The sequence below is a fragment of the Vicia villosa genome, linkage group LG3 (genome assembly GCF_029867415.1).
Source record: "Vicia villosa cultivar HV-30 ecotype Madison, WI linkage group LG3, Vvil1.0, whole genome shotgun sequence".
Classification (NCBI taxonomy): domain Eukaryota; kingdom Viridiplantae; phylum Streptophyta; class Magnoliopsida; order Fabales; family Fabaceae; genus Vicia; species Vicia villosa.
In genome coordinates, this window is record NC_081182.1 from 25397230 (window position 1) to 25420768 (window position 23539).

Below are 23539 nucleotides of genomic sequence, written 5' to 3' on the forward strand. Positions count from 1 at the left end.
ACCTTTTGACACCAGACCTTTTGACAGCTCTTGTTTCAAATTTGGAGGTACGCTTACTCTCCAATATCTCCTCCAAATCGAAACCTTACTCGGATGCCATAATAGAAAGTTAACTTAAAGGTACGTTATATTTTTGTGGTGAACAACAATTAAACAATAATACAGAATATGCATTTATATATAGACTGATGGTTTATCCTTCAAATGCTGGGAAATAGGATTAATCCTAACTAAATAACAAACCTTAAAATAGGATTAACCCAAACAAACTAAATAACAAACTATTAAATATATCACTAATACAAAAAGTTTAAGTGATATGCTATAGGCATTACAACTTACAAGCATCAATACAATTGTTACGTATTATATGGTCAGTTACAGAAGAATGTAGGAAGCTGTAGATTTGAAGTACAAAAGCGACATTAAATAATACAGGCTATAAAGGTTGTTTAAAGAGCTGAGTATTATTATCTGCAACCAAATGTTAATGATCTCAAACAATAACAACTCTATTGAAGTCTAGTAGTAAGACCAACAGGTTGCAGTGCAAGAAGAACTTTGACAGGCTCCATCTTATTGCTGGAAAGAGCACTGGGTTAATTCAGGATCAAGAGAGGAAGGGGTTGTAAACACTTCCCAACTTAGTATGTAGTAGAAAGTGATCACATCAAACTTTATGTCACGGTTGACAAAAACGTCCATAATTTCACATGAAAATAAGCAAGATGAGCTCCACTGCTAAAATATATATTTTTTCTTCTCTTTTCACATTTCAACCTTTTGGCAAAGCAGCAAACACAAGTTTACCTCTGAAAAGTGATTGGCATAAAAAATTCCTGCTGCTCATACTGCTCAAACAACTTCCTGACTCTCAAACACATATGTTACAAGGGTAAACTGAAGCCCTTTTGGTGTACAAATCAAGTTGACAGGAGAGAAACCATTGCGTTCGCAGATTCTGGTCCATCATTATTCACACTTGGTATAATGTTATCGGGAGATACGAAATTTAGAAACTCTTTGAGTTCTGTAAAGCTGGAATGCTCGCTGTAAGGAACTTCATACCTAAAAAAAATATTGGTTGGTTAATACTAAATAGTTCAACAAACTTAAGCAATGCAAGCAAACTGTTTTTCCGACTATCTTTGTGCGCCTATAGACAAGTTCAGTGGATATGAATCAAAATGCACCATTGAGATCAGGGATTTGGCATAACAAGGTCTATTGAACCAAAAGAAGAGAGAGCGAGTATGTGATTCAAGATTTCAACCGTAAGTATATAATCATAAATCTAAAAGATTCTAGTGATAAAGTAAATTAAAGTGTCACCTTATGATAGTACCCTGCTGCCACCTTCTTCCAGGAGACTTCTTTTTACCTTTGCCAAATGTCCAACCAGTAGGAGAGAAAGCAACTATAAGACTGAACCGACTCTGAGTAAAGAAAATACATCTGGTAATTAGAAATGTGAAATTCGAAGTTAAATGATACATAATTCAGTTCTAACAATCCAATACGAAAGCTGTAAAACTAATTAGCAAGTAGACCAAGTAGCAGCCATGGATTCTTTATCAGCCACCAAGCATTTTGTCATGGAATGGTTATCAGACAAAAGATCAGACTGAAGTAGTAAAGAATATTAGTATCTGTAGCTATATATGTGTTGTACATAAACGTGAATACTTTAAGATATGTTCCTTGTCAACATTGAACATCAGAGAGCTAGCATATAATGGTTTTGATAGAGAAACAGGCAGCAGCATGCACTCACCGCATATTGACTTGATATGTGCTTCAATCTTTTGAAGCTTGCGAGTGTCCACATAGGGGCAACATGAATATTGCTTTCATGCTCATTTGAAGTAAACCACTGCATATCCTCCTCAGTAAATTCTAAACATTGTAAAAGGCGTAATTTTGCTGCAGTCACGTAAACCTTTTTGCGAAGCGAACGAGCAACCTCCAAGAATAGCCTTTCTTTTCCTATAGAAACATAATAAAACACAAGGTGTGGTCATTTTTTCTCATTAGTCTTCATGTAGTTGGGCAAAGGGCAATATTATAACAAAAGCAAGTGGCTAAATACTTAAAAGCTATAAAACTACAGCATATTCAAACAAATATTAAAGAGAAAAGATAACCATTGTTAAGTATAATCATAAATAGCCAGAAAGAGAGATGACTTGAGCTCTACCAATTGTATAGCTGCCAATTAGAAAAAGAGTCTTGGGATTAAAAGCTTCTGCTTGGATGGCATCAATAACAAATTGTATTACAGCCTCTTGTTTTGGAAAATCATACTGCAATGAAACGTATTACAAATCTTCAACATATTTTTGTCACTAAAACATTAGACAAATTATTATTATTATTATGATTATTAGTAGTAGTAGTAGTAGTATAAGCTTGAATATCTTGATCTTATAATAACGATATAAGAACAAATTAGTAAATGGTGAAGACTGTCAGAGACAGTCATGAACATAGGCATGCTGAGAGTTTATTAAAATGAGGAGATATCATACTAGCCAGTTGTAAGTCATAACATTCATTAGTACATTTAGAATATTGGATTATCTTAAAAAGGTTTTTAGGATATCATTTTTATATCTTTATTTGTCAACAGCTACGATGTATAACTTATGAGAAAGACCCTAAATATTTATTTTTGTAATTAAAAACTATCTTAAATTTTTTAACATATTTCTAATTATAAAACAACCTTATTAAAATAAAAGAAAAAATGGTTCAAATATTCATTGCGGTTAGTTAATGGAAAATAGCTGGAACTGTAAGAGAATTGTCACCACAATGCTACACTCCAAGTAAATAGTTGGAACCATAAGAGAATCCGAGGCCTCTGAGAAACCATTGATTCAAGAAAACTTGTCAGGTTAGAAATTGAAAATCAATTCATTTTTACAATATCTCAAGTAGCAGGAGTATAATGTCTTGACTAGTTAGCTAAATCATGTCATGGACATAAATAAAATGAACTTAAGTTCCAAAGCAAAAACTTAATAAGTCGTGTTCATTATTCAAATATGGACTCACCTGTGGATTGCAGTATGTGGTATCAAGAATTAAAGTATTAATAGGACGTATCTGCAGGAAAGGGTTGTTTGCCATTTCTTCACTATAACGAAAATCGCCTGTATGAAGTACCACCTAAATAAACAGAAAACTAGCTAGTAAGTTCTAACAAAAAAAAGTGCAGCCAGCAAACAATAATTAAACTGATTAGGAAGACAGTCCAAGCCACACCTGACCATTAGGAGGTTGAAAGAGTATTATTATGGAACCTGGACAGTGGTTAGCATCCAAGCAAGTCACGCCAATACCAGCTATTTCAACCTTTTGGTTTAGAGGCAAAATATGTAATTTATCATATGGAATCCCTATGTTCATATTTAGAAGTCTAGCTGTAACAGAGGAGCAATAGATCTTTCCATGATTGAACGACTTGGTGAGACCTTGATAATCTGCATTCACAAATGAGAGCCAACAGCCAAAGACCAAATTGGAAGTCTGATTAAAATAGTCTGCTCATAAGGAGCTAAACACCTGAAATTTTTTTTTTATTTGTAGTTTTAACTTTTGAGTCTCCAATGAGTTTATCTTGTGTCCTAAAACACAAATTTTTTGTAAGGGAACGGGCATCAGAACACCCAAAAGTAGTTTAGAAAAAAGACAATCCACCCTTTCATACAACATATTTCTTCTATTCTTTATTATAAGCAAACTTAGATTTTCTAGATTCATTAAATAAATAATGTATGTAGACTATATACAGGCTAAATACATCAATTATTCAATCTAAAAAGTTAAAATTTGCTTATAATAAAGAATAAAGGGAGTGTATATTTATGCTTTCGTCTGTCAGACACACAGCACTATCTCTCACTCTTGTGACTGTGTCATTCGCGCAGAACACATAGCACACCACTTGTCAAAAACTATTTTGTTACCAAAATGTCCATGATGCATAAGCTTGATCCATCAATATGTAACTGTGAATATACAATCTCAAGAGTGATTGAATAAATTAATCATATGACCAAAGTTGAGTACTATGAAAAGAAAACATACAAAATCAAAAAATGTAGTAAGCTGGCATGTGTTCATGGAGACCTATGTCAAAGTTATTTAGAGCTTACAGTCTGCGTGCCTATTAAATACTAGTATAGGTAAGTTTTTAATTCTTAAAAGCCAAAACATCAAATCTAAACTGTAATTAAAGTTCAATGAAAACAACACTTGAATTAATTAGAATTTAGAGGTTAACCAGATTGAAACAGTTCATGAATATAAAAAAAGGATCCATAAATGTATGTAAATATTACATAGACATAAAAACACATTTGTTGCAAGAAATCAGTAACTGGACCAAAAATTTCTAAATGGTAAAGGTTAATTGTCTAATACATGCAAAAACAGACTTACGGTCCATGTGAAAGTGTGTAAGAAACCAGTGGGAACAATCTCCTCTTAGGTATTTGAAAGCGTCCTGCATAAATTAGATGTGTTGCTCAGACAATCAGATCCATATCAAAAAAAGATATGGCAAAAACCGTGATGAAATACCATAAGTTTCTTAATCCTCGTAGTTTACTATCTATCTACAGATGAATTCATTGTAAACACATTTTTTATCCATCTTATGTTTTTTCCTAGTTCAGCATGTCAATATAAACATGATTGAGAGGTATGCTCAGCTTGAATTGTCGTCCAAGTGGCCAGTAATCATTTTCTTGACTGGATCCGATAAATTAATTACCAAGCACCGCACATAAAAACCCATTTTTCCTGAGCAATAGTGCATCAAAAAAAGTTTATTTTTAGACAAGTTAGAAAAAGCCTTCTTTCTAGCGATAAATTATCCACAATGTCCTAGAGGAATGCATCAAAGGAGAGTACACAAAACATATAAACATGTATAAAATAGAATATTACTTACCACACGGAAAGGTGTTCCTTGTATGGTACACCATTTAGGAACATCACGAGTCTTTGTACTTATTGACATATTTTTTGCTTTGCGCTTACGACCAGAAATTGAGCCACTGTTTTTCACTTCAGGTTGTTCTACAGGAGGGGCAGAAACTTTCTTCTCATTGGTAGCAAATCCCGGAAAATATTGAGTGATCAATTTGTTTGCCACTGGTTTAACAGTACCGTCTACTTTTCGTTCAGATTTATCATGTTGCGATCTGACATTCTGATTTCTAATCCTTCTGGGCTCTACCCCAGAATTCTCATTATTTTCATTTGAAGGGACAATTCCTCTTCTAAGTTCTGACAGGGCATGCACGATCTTTTTTCTGGGACCAAGTGCAGATATACCCATGTTTAAGAGATCCTACAGATATCAAAGGAAAAGACAGGTATTTCATACAAACAACAACATATTTGTACTTATGTTTATGCCACACTTTAAAATTTAGATATCAAATCCCAAACCAAAAAGCATTTTTAGATTTCTAATAGCATAAATGTTAGTAAGTACTGTTCTTCAGAATGTCACTCTAAGGCCTAATTGCAAAATGATTACTTGGTCCAAGTAAGTTGAACATGGTAGATTGAGCTTTAATAAGGAGTGGAAGAGCCTAAAAACCTCATTTTCAAATTCTGATTAAAATGGGAGATTACATTCAAATAACTTCAAGGGCTAAGTGCCTAAGTCTGTATGGCAAAACATATAAACCTAAAAGTGATGGTATGAGCTGAGATAGTGAACAAACATAAACTCACCTCTTCAGTCAGCCATTGCAAGGTATCCCAATCAACTTCTTCTCTGACAAAAACTTCTTCATATTTAGCTAACCCGAGACCACGTATCCAATCAACAACAGGAGAGTCTTTCATCCCAAATTGAGCACCCATCTCATCACTGGGAAGAGCATCCTGCATAAATTATCAAGATTTTGACGGCATTATCTTATAATCAATGACCAAATTCTACCCATTCCATTCTTCAATTCTTCAACTTTATCAATATATTTTGAATGATAAACTAGAGGGGGGTAAAAACCTAGCAATTGCAAACCAAAAATCCTAACAAGCTAAAACACTAGAGTTCCACTAAAAAATTAAATTGATGCACAATTTAACTGCGTAGCTATTGTTATTGATTAAAAATACTAGAAAGAGCTATCTTACATCTTCTCCAGTTTTATCAAGACATTGATTGGTATGAAAGTTCCGCTCTTCCTCCGTTAAATCAGAAATATCATCACCACACAGAGGACAACCAACCGAACCATCAAACTCATCGTGCAAACTCCCCTTCGAACTAGACTCTCCATAACCAAACACGTTACTTCTCGACACCACCAGCTTAGACTCTAACGAATTGTTCGAATAAGCGTGTTTACTATCCTTCTTCAGCTCCGATACAGAAGAACAAACACCTTGAACTGTGGCATCAGAATCTAAGGTGGAAGGAATGAAATCCAAGCTACAGTTACCGATATCGTAACTGTCACTGTGATTGTGAATGGGATTATGAATGGGAGAGAAAGGGGGAATGTTCTCTTTGCCAGGAAACGGTGTCGTTTTGGTTTTGGGTTTTTTGGATGGTCGTTGATTGTTGGAAAGTGAAAGAGGTTGAGTAAGAGGAAGTTCGAAATCGTCGTTGTCGTCGTCGTCGGAGAAGTGAGTGTGATCCAAATTCGCCATGGTTGTAAAGCTTGGTTGTTCTGTAAGATCTTGAACAAGATGTGGATAATGGAAATAAGAATATAATAATAGCGCCTTTTTGAAAAAACGATTGGAGGGAAAGTGAATTTTTGTTTATTTTGAATCTCCCTCTATTTGCTACATGGGCCAGTAGACAAGCCATAAGCCCATTCCAGTTATTGGCCCAATAAAAAAATTATTTTTATTAATTAATAACTAGTCTTTACAATATTTTGTATTATTACAAATTGATTTAGTTGAATCTTTTATAGTTGAATGAAAGTTAGTCGAATAAAAATATATTGAATATGAGATGGGTGAGTTTTATCAAGGTTAGATTAATATGGGAGTGTAAGAATTGGTTAAATGAGTGTGAAATTTAACAGTGTAGTGTTTCTCATATGATCCACATTTATAATTTATAATGTTACTAACTTAAATGATTATCTTGACGAGAGCTTAAGTAAATAAGCAAATAGCATTTGATGGGTATAGTTTATCAATTTTGAATTTAGGTTGCGGTTTTTTGGTGGGTATATATATATATATATATATATATCATGTACAAATTATAAAAAACACACGGTCAATCAAATAAGTCTACTTTCGTTAATTTATTCTTTATCTTTCTATATTTTATGTATACTTAAGTAATTTTTTACATGAGTTAATGAACTTATAACTGAGAGGTGTAGTTTATTGTTTTACGTGATTGTTTGAAATGCATAGGTGACATAGATGAGAGCTATTAGTCGGTCATTCAATAACTTTCAAGTTTGATGATGAACTTGACACATATAGTGAACACTATGACTAGCATCACTATTTTATGGCTATTACGATCCAGTAAATCTACCATCCCTAATGGGTAGTTGTCTCTTTATTTGAGAAGTATGTTGTGCAATCTAACCTGCTCATATATCCTTTGAGTATCCTCGACAGAGTTATTGATTTCAATCCCCAACAAGTGGTTACTTTTTAGGAGCTTGTAAGTTACCCTTTCAAAGTAGAAAACTTGGTTAGATCAGAAACTAAGACCTGTTCCTGGTCGATGATCGGAATTTGGGAAGTTTGTTACCCTTTTCAAGTGAAAGACTTGATTAAAGTAGAAGCTGAGATCCATTCTAGGCGGAATATTATAAACAGTAGAAACTTATTATTAATTATTGTTCTCTCTATTGTCATTTATGAGTGGATATTATCTTGTTTACTGCCTTAAATTGTGAGTTGATAGTAATTCGTTTTTTCACTATTTATTTAAAAAGTATGCACGAATTTGTTAATAGTTTATGGGAAAAAAATGCACTGACAGTGTAAAGTATTTTTACACTGTCAATCTATGATGGTAAATTAAAGCATTTTGATTAATTGTATGTGTAAAATTGTTTTACACTGACAGTTCACTATTTTAAACTGATAGTTTATTGGTTATATTAATAGTTTATTTAAGAAGTAGAATATTTTCTTGTAAAAAAAAAAAGAAGTAGAATATTTATATATGGTTGATTCTGTAAATTTATTTTTGTAAAGTTAATTTTAATTAAAAAATTAATGATTTTTTCCTTCCTTCTCACTTAACCGCCACGAACACTACAATGACTCCACGAGCGCTGCCACACAGTAAAATTCTCAATCGATCTGTTTTTGTTTCACTCTCTCTTTCTACTCTCTCCTCTCTGTGACTTCCCGATCCATCACTGACAAACAATATTCCAATCTGATGGCGGCGGATGAGGCGTGGTGTGTGGTCACCGGAGGCCGCGGCTTCGCCGCACGACATTTAGTCGAAATGCTAATCCGATTAAACACCTACTGCGTCCACATCACCGATTTGGGACCCACCATTGAACTCGAACCCTCCGAACAGTTAGGTCTTCTCGGTCAAGCTCTACACTCCGGTCGTGCTCAATACGTCTCCGTCGATCTTCGCAACAAGGCTCAACTCTTGAAAGGTATCTTCAAAACAATCTTCTACATAATTTACATTGATTAATTGATAATTAGCATTGTTAATTTGTTTTTTTAAATCTATGCAGCGTTTGAAGGAGTTGAATTTGTGTTTCATATGGCTGCTTCGAATTCTTCTATTAACAATTATCAGTTACATTATTCAGTTAGTGTTGAAGGTAAAAATTGTAATACATGGATTTTCTATTGTTTGCTGTTATCGATTATTGTTTTCGATCTAACTTTGGTGGTTAACGGTTCTTGTTGAAGGAACAAAGAATGTTATTGAAGCGTGTGTGGAATTAAAAGTGAAGAGACTCATTTATACTAGTTCTCCTAGTGTTGTCTTTGATGGTGTTAACGCAGTTCATAATGGAAACGAATCATTACCTTATCCACCTAAGGTATATACTCTACCTACTATTGATTTCAACTCTTGTTTTTTTTTTTACTTGGATTGGAACTTGAGATAGATGGATATGAATCTAGCAATTGGGATGGAAGTAGATTTGAAATGTTTGTTATGGTCTTGAATCTTGATTTGAATTCTATTGTTGTTACCAGCATAACGATCATTACTCGGCAACTAAAGCGGAGGGTGAGGCGTTGGTTATTAAGGCTAACGGGACTGGTGGACTACTAACTTGCTGCATACGCCCTAGCAGTATTTTTGGACCTGGTGATAAACTCTTGGTACCGTCATTGGTTGATGCTGCCAGGGCGGGGAAATCCAAGGTGAATGTTGTTGTTCGTTCTTTTGGTAAATGTTTGATGTCTTTTATTGCTTAAATAACTAACCAAACAGTCATAGAAATTTCATTTTTATTAGGATATTCTAGATATGTTTTATTGAATATAAATTTAACCACAAGAACAAAATTGGACTAGATTGATAACAAAATTGTTGTTTTTTCTTGATGATATTAAGAAGAGGGATATGGAAAAACTTGTTGGGGGACCAATGTGTTTGTGTAACAACTTATTATCAGAAACTTTCTTAAACCTTTCATTGATGATTTATATTATAATCTTACCAGTTCATTATTGGTGATGGCAATAATGTATATGATTTCACATATGTTGAAAATGTGGCGCACGGCCATATATGTGCTGATCGAGCTTTAGCTTCAGAGGGAAGCGTTTCCGAAAAAGCTGCAGGACAGGTACCATATTACTTTTTTTAGTAATGTTCTAGTTGTGTGTTTAAGTGAAAGTTAAAAGACATATAAAATAAGTTTTGAACAACGAAGCTCTTCGACGAATCATTGTTTATTCTTCAGTTGTGCACCCTCTTTATTAAATGATGCTAATATGTCGAAAAGTATAATCTTTTTATTTGGACAAATGAGGAAACATGAAAAACATACTTGTTGGCAAATACTTGCTAGCTAAACCTTTTTTCCCCGATGATCAGCTTTGCATATTAAGTTTAGTAAACCTAGCAATTACTTTAGCGTGTTGTCATGCTGATAAGTATTTGTTATGTAGGCATACTTCATCACAAATATGGAACCTATAAAGTTTTGGGAGTTCATGTCTCTGATTTTGGAAGGTCTTGGATATCAAAGGTGATTTCTTTTTCATTGTTAATCTTTAGATCTTTCTTTTTCTTCAATTGATAGCTAATTTGGATTTATCTTATGGCATTAACAACTGTGTAAGTGTTTGAGGGAACTTCTAAAAATAGCATATGATATCTTTTAAGCTGTTTTTAACTTATTTCAATAAGCCCTCCAGGGTGACTTGTAGTTTACAACTGCTATATGAAAATAATTTAACTATATTCACACTTTGATTTTAGAAATAACTTATACATAAATCCTTATATAAGAAGCACTTATTCAATACATTCTTAATTAAGTTGTTTATTTATCCAAATGCATCCTTAATTAAGGTAAGCACTTGATTGTGTTTTTTAGCCTAACTCACACTTAATAGTAATTTCTTATACCCATGAGAATATTGGTTTTCTATTATAAACAGTCACTCATTTACATTATTTTTTTGAGGAATAAGGAATGCATTTGTGGTTTTTCTTCCAAATAAACAAATACAAATTTAATTATTGATTTATGGTGCTGTTTGGTCCGTGTCTTTCCTTTGTTATCTGAGATATGTAACTTGCAGGCCAAGAATAAAGATCCCTGCATTTGTTGTCATGCCAATTGCACATTTGCACTACGCCATAAAAGACCTACGAAAGCGCTTTTTATAGCCTTTAAAAGCGCTTAAAAGCGCTGTGAAAGCTGGCGCTGGCGTAGCTAACAAAAGCGCTTCTGAAAGCGCTCTGGTAGGCCCCCCTATAAGAGCGCTTTTTCCAGAAAAGCGCTCTTATAGGCCCCCCTTTAAGAGCGCTTTTCTGGAAAAAGCGCTCTGGTAGGCCCCCCTTTAAGTGCGCTTTTTCCAGAAAAGCGTTGTGATAGGCCCCCCTGTGAGAGTAAAAAAATAAAAAAACGCAACATACTAAAGCGCTTTTGGAAAAGCGCTCTTATAGGGTGGGCTTTAAGAGCGCTTTTCCAGGAAAAGCGCTCTTAAAGCCCACCCTATAAGAGCGCTTTTACAAAAGCGCTTTAGTATGTTGCTTTTTTTTTTTTGCTTTTTTATTAATCTTTGGCAGCGCTTTTGTATTAAATCTCATTCAAAAACATTAGAAATCTAACATATGCGTTAAACTTATTCTATAAACTATCAAATTGTGATGCCACATTAGAAATCATCATTTTAAAATTTAAAAAAACGGGGAAGGGAGAAATTACTATTAATTCAAATGGCACTAATGACAATTTTACAATCTACCCCGAGCGGATTTGAACTTTGTCTCGAGACTACACTTATAATGTCAAACTCTTACCGCCGAGTTAACACCTCGGCAGATGGTAACAAAACAAGTAAATCAAGGCTGCTAATATTTGCATAGGCTGATGCATTCCTACGAAGCTTAGTCGGAGTATAAGATCCTTCAGCCTCCCTGCATAAACAAGGGGAAATTTTCAATATTATATAAATAAACTCGAAGGAAAATTTTCAAATATTACTATATACATAAACTTGAAAGAAAATAAATGTATTCCCAAAGTTAACTGATAAAGATCTAGTCTCCTAACAAGATAAAAACTTTTCTCCTAACAATATATACAACTTTTCTCCTAACAATATATAAAAATTATCCATGAAACTCAAACAAGATAGAATATTTATGTATTACAAGACTAATTGAGCATATTTTTATTACAGAGAAATAAAGTTCTCCACACTGAGTAGAAAATGCTCATCGATTTGTACCTTTATTCTCTTCTCCTGGTGGAAAGATTTAAAATGAACCAAATAGGTCAGATAACCGAGCCAAGTGTTCCTATTTTTAGCAGCTTCAGTTACTGGCTCATTAAGTGCTTGGGTGAGATATAAAATCAAATTTGTACCCAATCCAATATTTGCAAATTGTTCTGCAGCTTCCATAACTACAAAATAGAAATTGTATAATCCTCAATTAGACCATCAAAAATGATTAGAAAGAACTGTTCTCCAAGTTCAAAAATTTATGCAAATTTTTTATAAAATAAAATAAAAATAGAACTAGAAAACTTAAAAAAATGAAAGAGATTATTTAGGGTTACTCACCTATGATGAAGATGGCAACATGCCATCCTCCTTTTTTGGTTTTGGTAGATTGTTCTTTCACATCACATTTGTTTTCTTCTACAGCCATGTTGAGAGTTTAATTGTAAATGAATTGGAAATTATATATATATATATAGACAAAATAAGATAGTTATTTTTAGGATAGGCATTAAATGAGGATGCGGTTAAACTCTCTTCTAACTTACAAACAAGAAACATGAATTGTGTTAAGCTCCAGACCATGTTTTAACTAGAACCTACAAAAAGAAACCATTACATCCATTCATGCCAATTCAAACCATAAGACATAATATTTTGATTCTAAATTTCCAACAAATCTAGCAAAAACAGTCCCTCATTACACAAAGATCTCACATCAAATATCTCAAAAAACGAAAAGGGATTGGTCCTAACTTTTGCGTCCTTCATGTTGAAATCATCCACAACACTTTACTATATATTTGCACAGCCCTGTATGAACAAGAAAGAAGTCAAACCCTGCATAATTCCATACACAAAAATACCATGTCCAATCCTACAATCAGCCCCTAATTGAACTCAAGCTTACTGCTGCCCTATCAAGTGATAACCAAAACAGTTCACAACTGTTTTAAATTAACTTACAAGCATGCCTCAATTTAACCAATGTTTGCCCTACACAAAAAGGAATACACCGGTTCAGAATTTTCAAACAAAGCTCACATAACCACTCTCTAACAGAAGTCAGCAACCACCTTTTCCAAACCATTCATAACAGACTTTTTCTAACCCTTAACCAATTCATAATTAACTTTCAGAAGTGTAACTAACTGTTTTCTAACCATAACTACCACCTTGTAACCAACCAATTTCAAATCTGTAAATAACTTAACAACCCTACCAAAAATAGAATTCAACCATACTCTAACCAATTTACTGAAATAGATTTGAAATGGCCTTGTACTGAAATAGATTTGAAATGGCCTAGTTGTAGTTGAAATTGAAAAGTAAAGTAAATACAAACCAAAGTGCAGAAACCTTCAACCCTCCAAACTCCCTCTTCAGCCTTACCATTCACCAAGAGAAGAAATCATAAAACCTTGCTCAAACATAGCAAAATACATACACACAACCTGAAAAATCCAACACAAAACCTTACCAAAATCAGTCCCTCCCAGCATCAATTTCCATAAACCGAATCTGCAATAAAAATCACAACAGCAACAAGAAGGGAAACGCTTCAGCAACGCACCATAATACGCATTCGACAGAAACAACGCAACAATCCACAACTTCAACTCAATACTGCACGCTGAAGCAACAGCTGCAAACTGACGAGTCCATGCCTACAGGTGTTACAACAAAAACATGGGAAATCAAAGAAGGAGAGGGAATCAAAACATAGAGGAAGAAAAAATCAAACTCACCACGCCCCTTCGCTGAACCTGCGATCATCGGACTTACTCTGTTTGTAAGTCTTCTCATTTCTCTTTTGATTTTTCTAATACCCTAATACACCTCTTGCTCAAGCCCCCATGTTATTTGCGTTGATATGTACCGTCTAATTCGCATTTGAAGCTTTTAGGGTTCGTATTGTGGGAGCTTTTAGGGTTCGTATTGGGGCTTTCTAAAAATCGAATGAAATCGTTGAAGTTTTTCTTGAACTTTTGGGGGTGAGAGATAGAGAGGTAGCGATTAGAAAGATAAGAGCAGAGAGAAGCCCCGAAAGTTCTATTGTTGTGATACAGAGCTTGTTTTCTTTTGACTGAGAGAGAAAGCTTTGTTGATGTTCAGTGAGAGAGGCCGATCGGAGGGACGGTCGGAGAACTGTGGATGAAGGTAGTGATGAAGTGACGGCCGTAGCTGCAATTGAAGATGAAGGCTGTGGCAGAGAGACGGTCGGAGAACTGTGGATGAAGGGGATTAAGGCTTCAGACGCGAGGAGAAGAAGAGAGAATGGGGCAAAACGTGTTTTTTTTAATTAGTTTAATTAATTTAATTTTAAAATAACTACGACTATAACAACGCTTTTGGAAGCGCTTTTGTATCCCATCCTATACCAGCGCTTCTACAAAGCGCTTTCGTAGCCCAGCCTATACCAGCGCTTTTTAAAAGCGCTTTCGTAGGTCCCCATATACCAGCGCTTTATTCCCCTTGTTTTATATTTTTGTCTTTAGTGAAAGCTATAGCAGCGCTTTCTCTCAAAGCGCTGTCGTAGCTGCGCTGCTGAATGTAACATTTGGCGTAGTGTTGGTGGAGTTGATATATAGGCTTCTTGGCCCATATGGGATGAAGGTGCCTCAGCTAACCCCGTCAAGAATAAGGCTCTTATCCTGCACCAGATCTTACAATAGCTCAAAAGCAAAGGATCGCCTTGGCTATGTACCCGTTGTAACTCTACAAGTTCTGTGACGTTTCAGAAAAGTATTTGTGCCGTTTTAACTCCCCACATTTCTGCTTCTGAACTGTATTGAGAATTTGAGAAGCTCATATGGTGACAATCATAAAAGTTGCTTAGAAATTTCATCAAAGTCTGGTGTTGCTAATTTCATGCACGAACCATGTGATTATATTGTTGTTCTTGTTTTGAAAAAAATAATGAGATGCTCACTATTTCCTATAACACAAAACTACTGATAATTTGGAGTTAAGACTCATCTAAATATGTTCAGAAATCAAGTATGGGACATGATTCTAAAATGTATGATGTTTATGGGAACAAACTACAAAGGTTCTTATATTACATCTATTGCACAGAGTATATATGTCAACCCTACTTCTTGCACGGTGTTCTTCACATGTAATTAAGGGATTATACTTTATCTTGCAGGAAGGCTTGCGGATGACAATTGAATCATACCCACATTTGAGGGCTGAAAATCAAGTTACGTCTAAAAGAGAAGGTCCCTCCAAAGCTTCTGTATATCTTGGAAGTGGAAGAGGTATGAATAATCGACGATACTCTTCTAACATCTTTGTTTGTGATATCTGGAATTGCCATTTTTGTTTTGATTTTACTGTTGTAAAGTAGACACATAGCTACTGCTCTTCGATTATTTTATTAGAAGGCCGAGTGGCTTTGAAACTATTAATAGGTTAAAATTGCAGATTTCAGACATGTGAAAGACATATTCCAAGATAAATATTAGATTAAAATTGCAGATATAACATAAGGAAGTTGAAGTTTAGGATTCCATATATCTTATCTTGTTATGTAGCATTGCATTTTAAATTTTAAAATTGTAAGAAAACATGTATATTTTTTACGGACAGTCTCTAGGAAGACTGAAGCATTTGGAACTCTTAAAGTTCAGATTCTGGAGCTGGTATTTCTAACGAAATCCATTATCATTCCTAAACTTTTTTATCGGGCATCTTCTACTTACTATACAAACTCATCAGTGTAACTAGCTAATGCTAAGAGTTGTATTACAGTTTTCATTTATTTATCTAGTAGTTTTAATTGATCTACAATTTGCAGTTGCAGACACTTTACTTTGGAAGGATAAAAAGCAAACTTTCACCACATTGTTAGTCTCGATAGCAATATATGTCAACTTCATTGCATCTGAGAATACCTTCATTACTGCTCTTGCAAAGCTTCTAATTTACTCATCAATCGGTTTATTCGTTCATGGCATTTTTCCTGCAAAAATGTAAGTAAACTGTCTACCAATGAGTTTACCAGATTGTCAATTAACCTTTTATGTTGTCATAATGTCTTTAACTTGTCCAATGATGTACTACTAATATAGTAACTATTGTTGGCAAGTGTCTCCTATTTTAGGAGGAAGTACTATGTTTAGTGTTGTATATATGTTATTTTACGTGTGTTGCTTTATTTAATTTGTTTATATTTTTTCATAGTTTCCTTTTGATGCAGTTTCAAATATTTAAGATGGTATACATAGTGTAAAAATATAATTGACTGTGCAGAGTAATTCCTTATTTAGGAAATAATCTGTCTCTCTCAAAAAATACAAATTCTAACTTTAGTTGCATTTTATGCTTGTTCAGATTGGGGTACACTATTGAGAAAATGCCCCCATCATGGTTTCATTTATCAGAAGATAGGTCAAATCGAATTGCTCTCAGAGTAGCCTCATCTTGGAATTTTGCTGTGAGTGCTTTAAAGTCTATCGCAGAAGGGAATAATTCGGTGTTGTTCTTCAAGGTATACACAAAAATCTCTTGCATCAAAATTTTATACGTAGTCAATCTTACATATATACAGTGACACATCTCTCCCTTGTAATCAATAGGTTGTTTTCTCTATGCTCATTCTTAGCTTCCTAGGAGCATTTTCACTTCATAACTTGTATACTATAGGTACTCTCCCCTTTTCTGTCTCATGCTGTTTGTTTTATTTGAATTCACAATGCTTGGATGAGAATGATACTAGTTTGTTTCTTGTCTTGGTTTCAGGACTTACCTTAGCGTTTATAGCTTTCTACGTTTATGAAAAGAAGGAGGAAGACATTGACAGCATAGTTATAAAAACACATACTTTTGGGTGCAAGTTGAAATATGATATCACCAAGAAGTTTCTTAATTCAAAGAAAGATTGATTGATAGTTTTTTTCCTTCTTTCTTTTCTGGTTGGTAAAACTGATTGATAGCTTATAGCCCTAGATTTTTCTTAGATGAGAGTGGGCTGATGCATCTTCATTTACTCCACGTCCGAGTTCTCTGTATCATTGTACAACTATTGTAATGTAATTTGAAATTTTGTAGCAACCTTTGAGTAGGTTGCATCAAAACCTGTCATATAACCTCGCCCATAAATCACAATTTACTTTCAGATTTCTTAGTATCATTTAGATAGTTATTTATGAATAAGAAATGCATGACATTTCTTATTTTGAATGAGCTGGCTTGACCTAGCTCGGTTAATCTATTGATGAAATAAGTGAAAAGCTTTAACCAGCTTTGTTTCTAACATTCCTGGTTATGTTAAGTTTTAATGGTTCATTTGTGGACTAACCCAACTCATTCTGTACGAATACAAGCATACCTTTTGGATTTTGTTTGTTCATAGCATTTCTATTTTTCCTCTAAACATTACTCATTTCTTGCTTTTTATTTAATTAATATTTATTGCTGTTTGAAGGGATGGATATCGAGCTTTTGAAAAGCAAGGCATATGGTTAAAGTGGACTTTTGATTTTCTTCATATGTTGTGGGACTCGAGTTTTGTATAAACATGCTTTCATTATTTACCATGTTTGTGGTTGAATTCTTCTGTGTAAATATCTAATTTTTGAGACAGGAAAAGTGTTGATATTTAAACTTTTGATTGTCTCCGAATGAAGTGTGACTTAAGCTCTGTATAGGCATACTTTCCTGATTTACCTTGTATATTATGAATTCTTGTGTAAACTAGGACTTTTACCTGTGCGATGCACATGACTTATTAGGAAGATATATTATATGTTTATAAATGTTCACAAAAAAAATTATATTTCATATGTTGTGAATATAAAAATTACAATTAATTAGTGAAATTGGAATTCTTGGAATTTGTAATTTGAAAAGAGTTGTATAAAAAAATAAAAAGATTTGAATAATTAAATGCAACTATAGATTCAATAAGAAATTAGGAGGGAAACTTATTAAGGATTATGAGGGAAACTTGTATTTTGTTTTAATATATTAAGGATATGGCGAGAATTTTTCAATACATCCCTTGAATCTCTTAGCCATCTGGCGAAAATTCAATTATGCCCCTTGCATCAGTAGATTTACATCCGAAAGCATTTTATTTTTCAAAAACTGTTTCTTTTTGTAGGTGCATCTACGGAACATGTCAAAATAGAGTGTTCCGTCAATGCACCTACGGAACAATATGCTATTTTTTTAAAATCACATAGGCTTCACTCCAAAATTCAATTTTTATAACAACAATGGAAACCCCAATTACAGTTAATCAAAGTAATGCGATTTAAAGGCAATAAGTAAATAGTACACCAAAATTAAACAGTATAAATCGTCGATTAATAATGTCGAATACATATATCAAATTCTCGTGCAAAAATGAAATCAAAATACAAATGTGAAATAAATTCGTCGGCATCACTACTTTGTGTGTCGTATATCATTTTGCGCCTCTCTGCTGCCTCTGGCCTCGTCTTCAGATCCACCGTGCCGTCTGCTTGCTACTATGCCTCTACCATCGAGTGCCCACATGTCCCGGAGCAGTTTCTACAGTAAAAAATGCCCCATCTGCCACCCTAAGGATACCCTCCGTAAGACACAGGCCATCCTAATTGTGGTCCATATGAGCCTGATAAGCCCGCAAAATCTCCTTGTGGGCTAGTCTGGACGGTGGTCCAAGTGTAGTGAAAAACATGTATGGGTGCAACACTCTATAGTACTAGGTGATGTACTTGTCGACGCAACTCCAATCCCTCTCTGATGTGGTCTCCCGAGCCTCGGTAGGAACCAAGTGGTGCTCCCGGTCTATAAAGATCTCATCTAGTTGCCGACGGGTCATGGCACTAAGAGTGGAGTCAGAAGGGTGGCGAGGTATGGTCTGCTGGTAGCCGAACTGACGCATGACGTGTTCCGAAAGATAACGGACAATGATGGTCGAATTGGCAGCCAACCATCCAGAATATTGTACGATCTCATCAAACGTAACCGTTTCACGTGATCAACATAACAGTCGTAGTGGATGTCCTCAACAACCATGCGGTCAAGACAACGCCTGTAAGGATCTGACACCTAGTTCCCTCTGAGGGGCGTAGGCTCTGGCACGCGGCATATCCTCAGTGTAATCTGACACCTCTCCTCAGCCAATAATATCAGGGAAGTGTTGTAGTATCCAACCCTGAAAAAACATGGTGATCAAACATATTATCACAAATATATAATAAACTTTGAGAAAATGTAAAAGGATAAAAGTTTGTTACCACTAAGATGGTACATCTTCCAACCACAGTCCTCGCCTTCCACATGCATCCCTCTCCTAGTCGGTGGTAGGTGTAGGCCAGTGTAGCCGCTCCCCAATTTAACTCACGAACACGTGCAATGTCCCATAAGTACGTCAGGTAAAAACTGTTAGTGTAGGTCGATCTCGTGTCCACAAAGAGCTGAGTGTCTATCAAACATAGCAAGTAACATCTCAACACCCGCTCTCTATGTATATCAACCTCTACCTCGTCACTAGTATCTTGATGTGCCGCTGTAAGCTTCGTATCATATATCCTCTACAAGGTGTGAAACCTCACGTGCGCCCTGCGGGTCCTATCCACCTCCTTAAGCGTATCATCAGGATCAACTCTCAGCTCCTATATCAGCATCTTCATCACTTTCTCCTTCGCCAACCTACCGTGACTAAGGAGGATAGCCCTGATAGGTAGATGCAAGAAGCATTCAATATCGTTCAGAGTAATGGTGATCTCGCCGTGAGGAAGATGAAAGGACGAGGTCTCTGGATTCCACCTCTCTACAAATGACATCAGCATCCCGTTATGAATCGTCTGGTAGGTGACCGTGCAAAGGTCCCTCAGACCAGAAGCTACGAGTACATCCCGAAACCACGGCTCGTCGGGATGCGTGAGAGCAGCAATCCTTCGGGCGTGGTTGTAGAACCTCTAGGGATCCCTCTCCTTAAATTTTCCAAAAGAAAACATTGTTATCTTCAAGCAAAGTCATAAACTGAATAAAACAAATAAAATTCACCTCCCTCTCCCAGATATGCCTAGCCGAATGATCTACATACCCTATCAGTAGAGACACATCTATAGGACCCCCGGGTACCACACAGGTTACGGTACCAAATCATCCTCACGTAGCTCAACAGATGGCACCGAAGATCCTGCAGCATCCGTCACTAGTGCAGGCATAGGCACAAATGTAGAAGAACTACCTCGTCGACGTCCGTAGGCGGCGAACATCTGTGAGGAAACCTCCACATCATCGCGAGGCCTCCGTGATGCAGTAGTATATGGAGTACCCTTCTCAACTAGAACGGACAAAGAAATCCCATCAACTGGAACAAATGGGGATGACCCGGCTGGAACGGATGTAGTAGGTACAACGGGTGTATCAGGTACCTGTCCTATAACGGTAGCTCCATCTGTCACATGTGATACTACACGCATTCGTTCACACCGCAGTGATGCATGTTGTGCAGTTCTCCCATGTATAACCCTGTCAGGATGGTCCGTCATAATGTATCCGTTGTCATTTAATAAAATCGAGTAAGTTAGTAGGTACTTATAACAAGAAAAAGAAATAAAAAATAGTACGTAACTTTCCGTATATGCATCTACGAAAGTGTCTTACATTTGAAAAAAATGGGCTTTTTTCGTAGGTGCATCTACGGAATGACCCAATGTTTCACTCTTCCGTGGATGCATATACGGAAGGTTCTAAAACCTTCAAAACGCAAAAATGGATTGATCGTCCATTTTAAACTTTAAACATAACCTACATTATAGCTAAACCTTATTTCTAACACTACTCAATCATTACTACACCTAAAAATCGAATTCAATCTCTATTTTTATAAAACTCTAAAATAACTCAAAACATCGAAAACTTACCGATTAAATGTAGTTTGGAACTTGTTGTAATGTATTGGTAGTTGACCTTTACGTCCCGGACGAACTCGAGAGGAAGAAATGAACTTGTCTTGCAGTTTGTTTTTTGAGTTTGAGAGAAAGTGAGGTTTTGGAGAATGAGAAAGTAAAGAATGGGGGAGAGGAAGAGTCTGACGCGAATATAACATCAAATGCTTCTGTAGATGCATCTACGGAAGTTTCCGTGTGTACATCTACGGAATAAAACAACGTTAAACAAAAAAGGATGCTTCCAAAGGTACATTTACGGAAGCAGAGGGGCAGTCTTGTCAAATCAATGGTGCGTGAGAGATCAAAAGGGTGGGGTGAGAAATTCTCAATATATTTCTTAGGACAGAAAAAGTGTTGATATTTAATTAAACTTTTCTAAGCTCGTTAACGAAACACAATAATCTATAATTTTAAGGGAATTTTTTCCACCCTCAGGTTTGGCTGACATTTTTGAAAATCTAAAATTGTCTTAGGAGTTTTCGCAGACATATCTTCAGACACACCTTAAATCACCTGATTCTTCGTAAATCAAACAGTCACTTTATTTTTGTTAAAAATTAGTTTGAAGGTGTACCTCCGTATTTTTTTAGTGTATTCAGAGATGCATATCTGAAAACACTCTCGAACCAACTTACTAAGCATTTTTCATTGAGAAAGTTTATTTAACCGTTTGGTGATATTTTCGGAGATACATCTTCGTACTTTTTTGGGGTGTATCCGGAGATGCGTTTTTTAAAACACTCCCGAACCAATTTACTAAGCATTTTTCATTGAAATGGTTTATTTAACCCTTCAATGATATTTTCGGAGATGCATCTGCAAAAATGTCAAGCGAAAAATTGAATATATTACCACCTTGGATGATCATCTCACCTACACATTATACCTGCTCTATAACCCAAATATAAATGTGCTATGTTGATGATAATTATATGGTGGAGAACACACCTGACTAGCCGATGACGAATCTATGTGTGCTATTGTCGTTGTTGCTACTTTGAAATGTTATTGAGCGGTTGCTATGTTTGTTAATTATTATGTCGCGAAGATGTTGAGTGATTAGCATGTGTATATGGTTGAATCGTGTTGTGTTATTGTCATGTCTGGACGAGTGGTAATCAAAGTGTTGCCAAGCATGACTTGAGGGTCAAAGAGTAGGATGCGAGATTCGTATTCGGAGTTGTTAGTATCAAGAGAATTTTCGGGGACAAAAATGTTCTAAGTGGGGGAGAGTTGTAACACCCCAAAAATCTAGATTAATTATTTAATTAGTTATTTAATTAATTTAGTGTGAATATTAAGTGATTATAGGTGTTTATGAATAATTGTTGGTGTTTTGGTGTATTAGACTACCTTGTGTGGGGTAGTCATCTTAAGAGTAGAACTAAGGTAGTGGGGTTTGTAAGCAAAAGTGTAGAAGTTGATGATGCAGAGAGTAAAAATAATAGACTTATATAAGTTAATAATTATTTAGTTATTTAATATTAGGTGGATATTATTTAATTAAGTAATTGGTAGAAATTATCACTATTATTTTAATTAGATGGAATAGTAATAATAATAATAATAATAATAATAATAATAATAATAATAATAATATATAATAAGGGATTAATGAGGGGAGTTTTAAAAACAGAACATGAAAAGAGAGAGAAAAAAAAAGAAGTGCAGATCTAGGGCTTAAGGAAGAAGAGGGAAGAACACCATTGATAGAGGGAAGAAAGCTTTTGCTAGAAATACTAAGGTAAGAGTGAGGTTCTAACATTATAAGGGATTATATGATGATGGGTTATGGTAGAGTTAAGTTATATGATTGTATGTTCTTGCTTCGTGTGAATTTGGGGTTTTTGTGTGTACGTTGGATTTTGAATGTTTTTGGCTCTACAACTATGGGTAACCGGTTACCAGTTATGGTAACCCGTTACCACGTGTTATTTTGGAGTTATTGGCTAGTGGTTCAGTGGGTAACCCGTTACCATAACTGGGTAACCGGTTACCACTGAAAATGACAATTTTTGGAAAACTTTAAAAATTCATAACTTTTGACTCGTGTGTCCGTTTGACGCGCCGTTTGGACCGTTAGAAAGCTAAAATTATTTTTTATCTTCTAAAAATATATTGGAAACTAGTAGACAATTATTTGATATAACTTATGCTTGTTTGTGCGTATTTTGTGTAATATGTAATGGTAACAATGTTGTATGATTGATGCAATTGTTGGACACGATGTGTTGTATGATGAAGATGATGATGATGGCCAGTATTGACGTGATATTGGTGAGACGAAATGTCATTATATTATATGTTGTTGCATGTCAATTGTCACATGCATTCATGACCAAGACTTGTGTTCTTAAGATGACTTGAACTGGCGAAAGATGACTTGTATTGGTGTAAGATGTCATGTATTGGCGTAATGATAAGGGCTTATGCCCTGATAGTACCACATGCATAGAGTCAATAGAGTTGTTATCATTGCATTTCTAGATGTTGTTGATGAATAAGATGTAGTTGTATGACTGCGAGGTGTGACCGTTGAAGCTGTGATGTGTATTGATGTTGATGCACGAAGTATGAATATTATAATTATGTATGTCATACTTTATTTGTTCATTATCATAATTTCGTTTATATTGTTATGATATCTCACCCATTCTTTTTGAATGTTGTCTCTATGTGGATAGCGTGCAAGTAGAGAGGATTAGTGTTCTTTTGGAGTAGCTTGGAAGATGTTGGTC

At 35.2% G+C, this 23539-nt stretch overlaps 3 protein-coding genes across 3 annotated transcripts; 1 reads left to right on the forward strand and 2 right to left on the reverse strand.

Moving 5' to 3' along the window:
* Window positions 1-297: 297 nt before the first annotated feature.
* Window positions 298-6702, reverse strand: LOC131660709 (DNA cross-link repair protein SNM1-like). Its single transcript, XM_058930004.1, has 10 exons — window positions 6163-6702; window positions 5755-5907; window positions 4961-5362; window positions 4447-4510; window positions 3268-3485; window positions 3058-3171; window positions 2198-2303; window positions 1775-1986; window positions 1333-1436; window positions 298-1068 (listed from the first exon to the last, which is right to left on the reverse strand). Exons 1-10 carry the CDS (start codon window positions 6679-6681, stop codon window positions 924-926), a joined length of 2037 nt encoding a protein of 678 aa, XP_058785987.1. The 5' UTR covers window positions 6682-6702; the 3' UTR covers window positions 298-923.
* Window positions 6703-8401: 1699 nt separating this feature from the next.
* Window positions 8402-16793, forward strand: LOC131655201 (3beta-hydroxysteroid-dehydrogenase/decarboxylase-like). The gene is made up of 13 exons (XM_058925094.1): window positions 8402-8633; window positions 8718-8807; window positions 8899-9032; window positions 9193-9363; window positions 9666-9791; window positions 10117-10196; window positions 10756-10801; window positions 14476-14628; window positions 15056-15167; window positions 15707-15881; window positions 16243-16399; window positions 16488-16554; window positions 16651-16793. The coding sequence occupies exons 1-13, from the start codon at window positions 8402-8404 to the stop codon at window positions 16791-16793; spliced, it is 1686 nt and encodes a 561-aa protein (XP_058781077.1).
* On the reverse strand, window positions 11783-12342 carry LOC131655202 (protein NRT1/ PTR FAMILY 5.4-like). Its single transcript, XM_058925095.1, has 2 exons — window positions 12247-12342; window positions 11783-12086 (listed from the first exon to the last, which is right to left on the reverse strand). Exons 1-2 carry the CDS (start codon window positions 12332-12334, stop codon window positions 11857-11859), a joined length of 318 nt encoding a protein of 105 aa, XP_058781078.1. The 5' UTR covers window positions 12335-12342; the 3' UTR covers window positions 11783-11856.
* Window positions 16794-23539: the final 6746 nt, after the last annotated feature.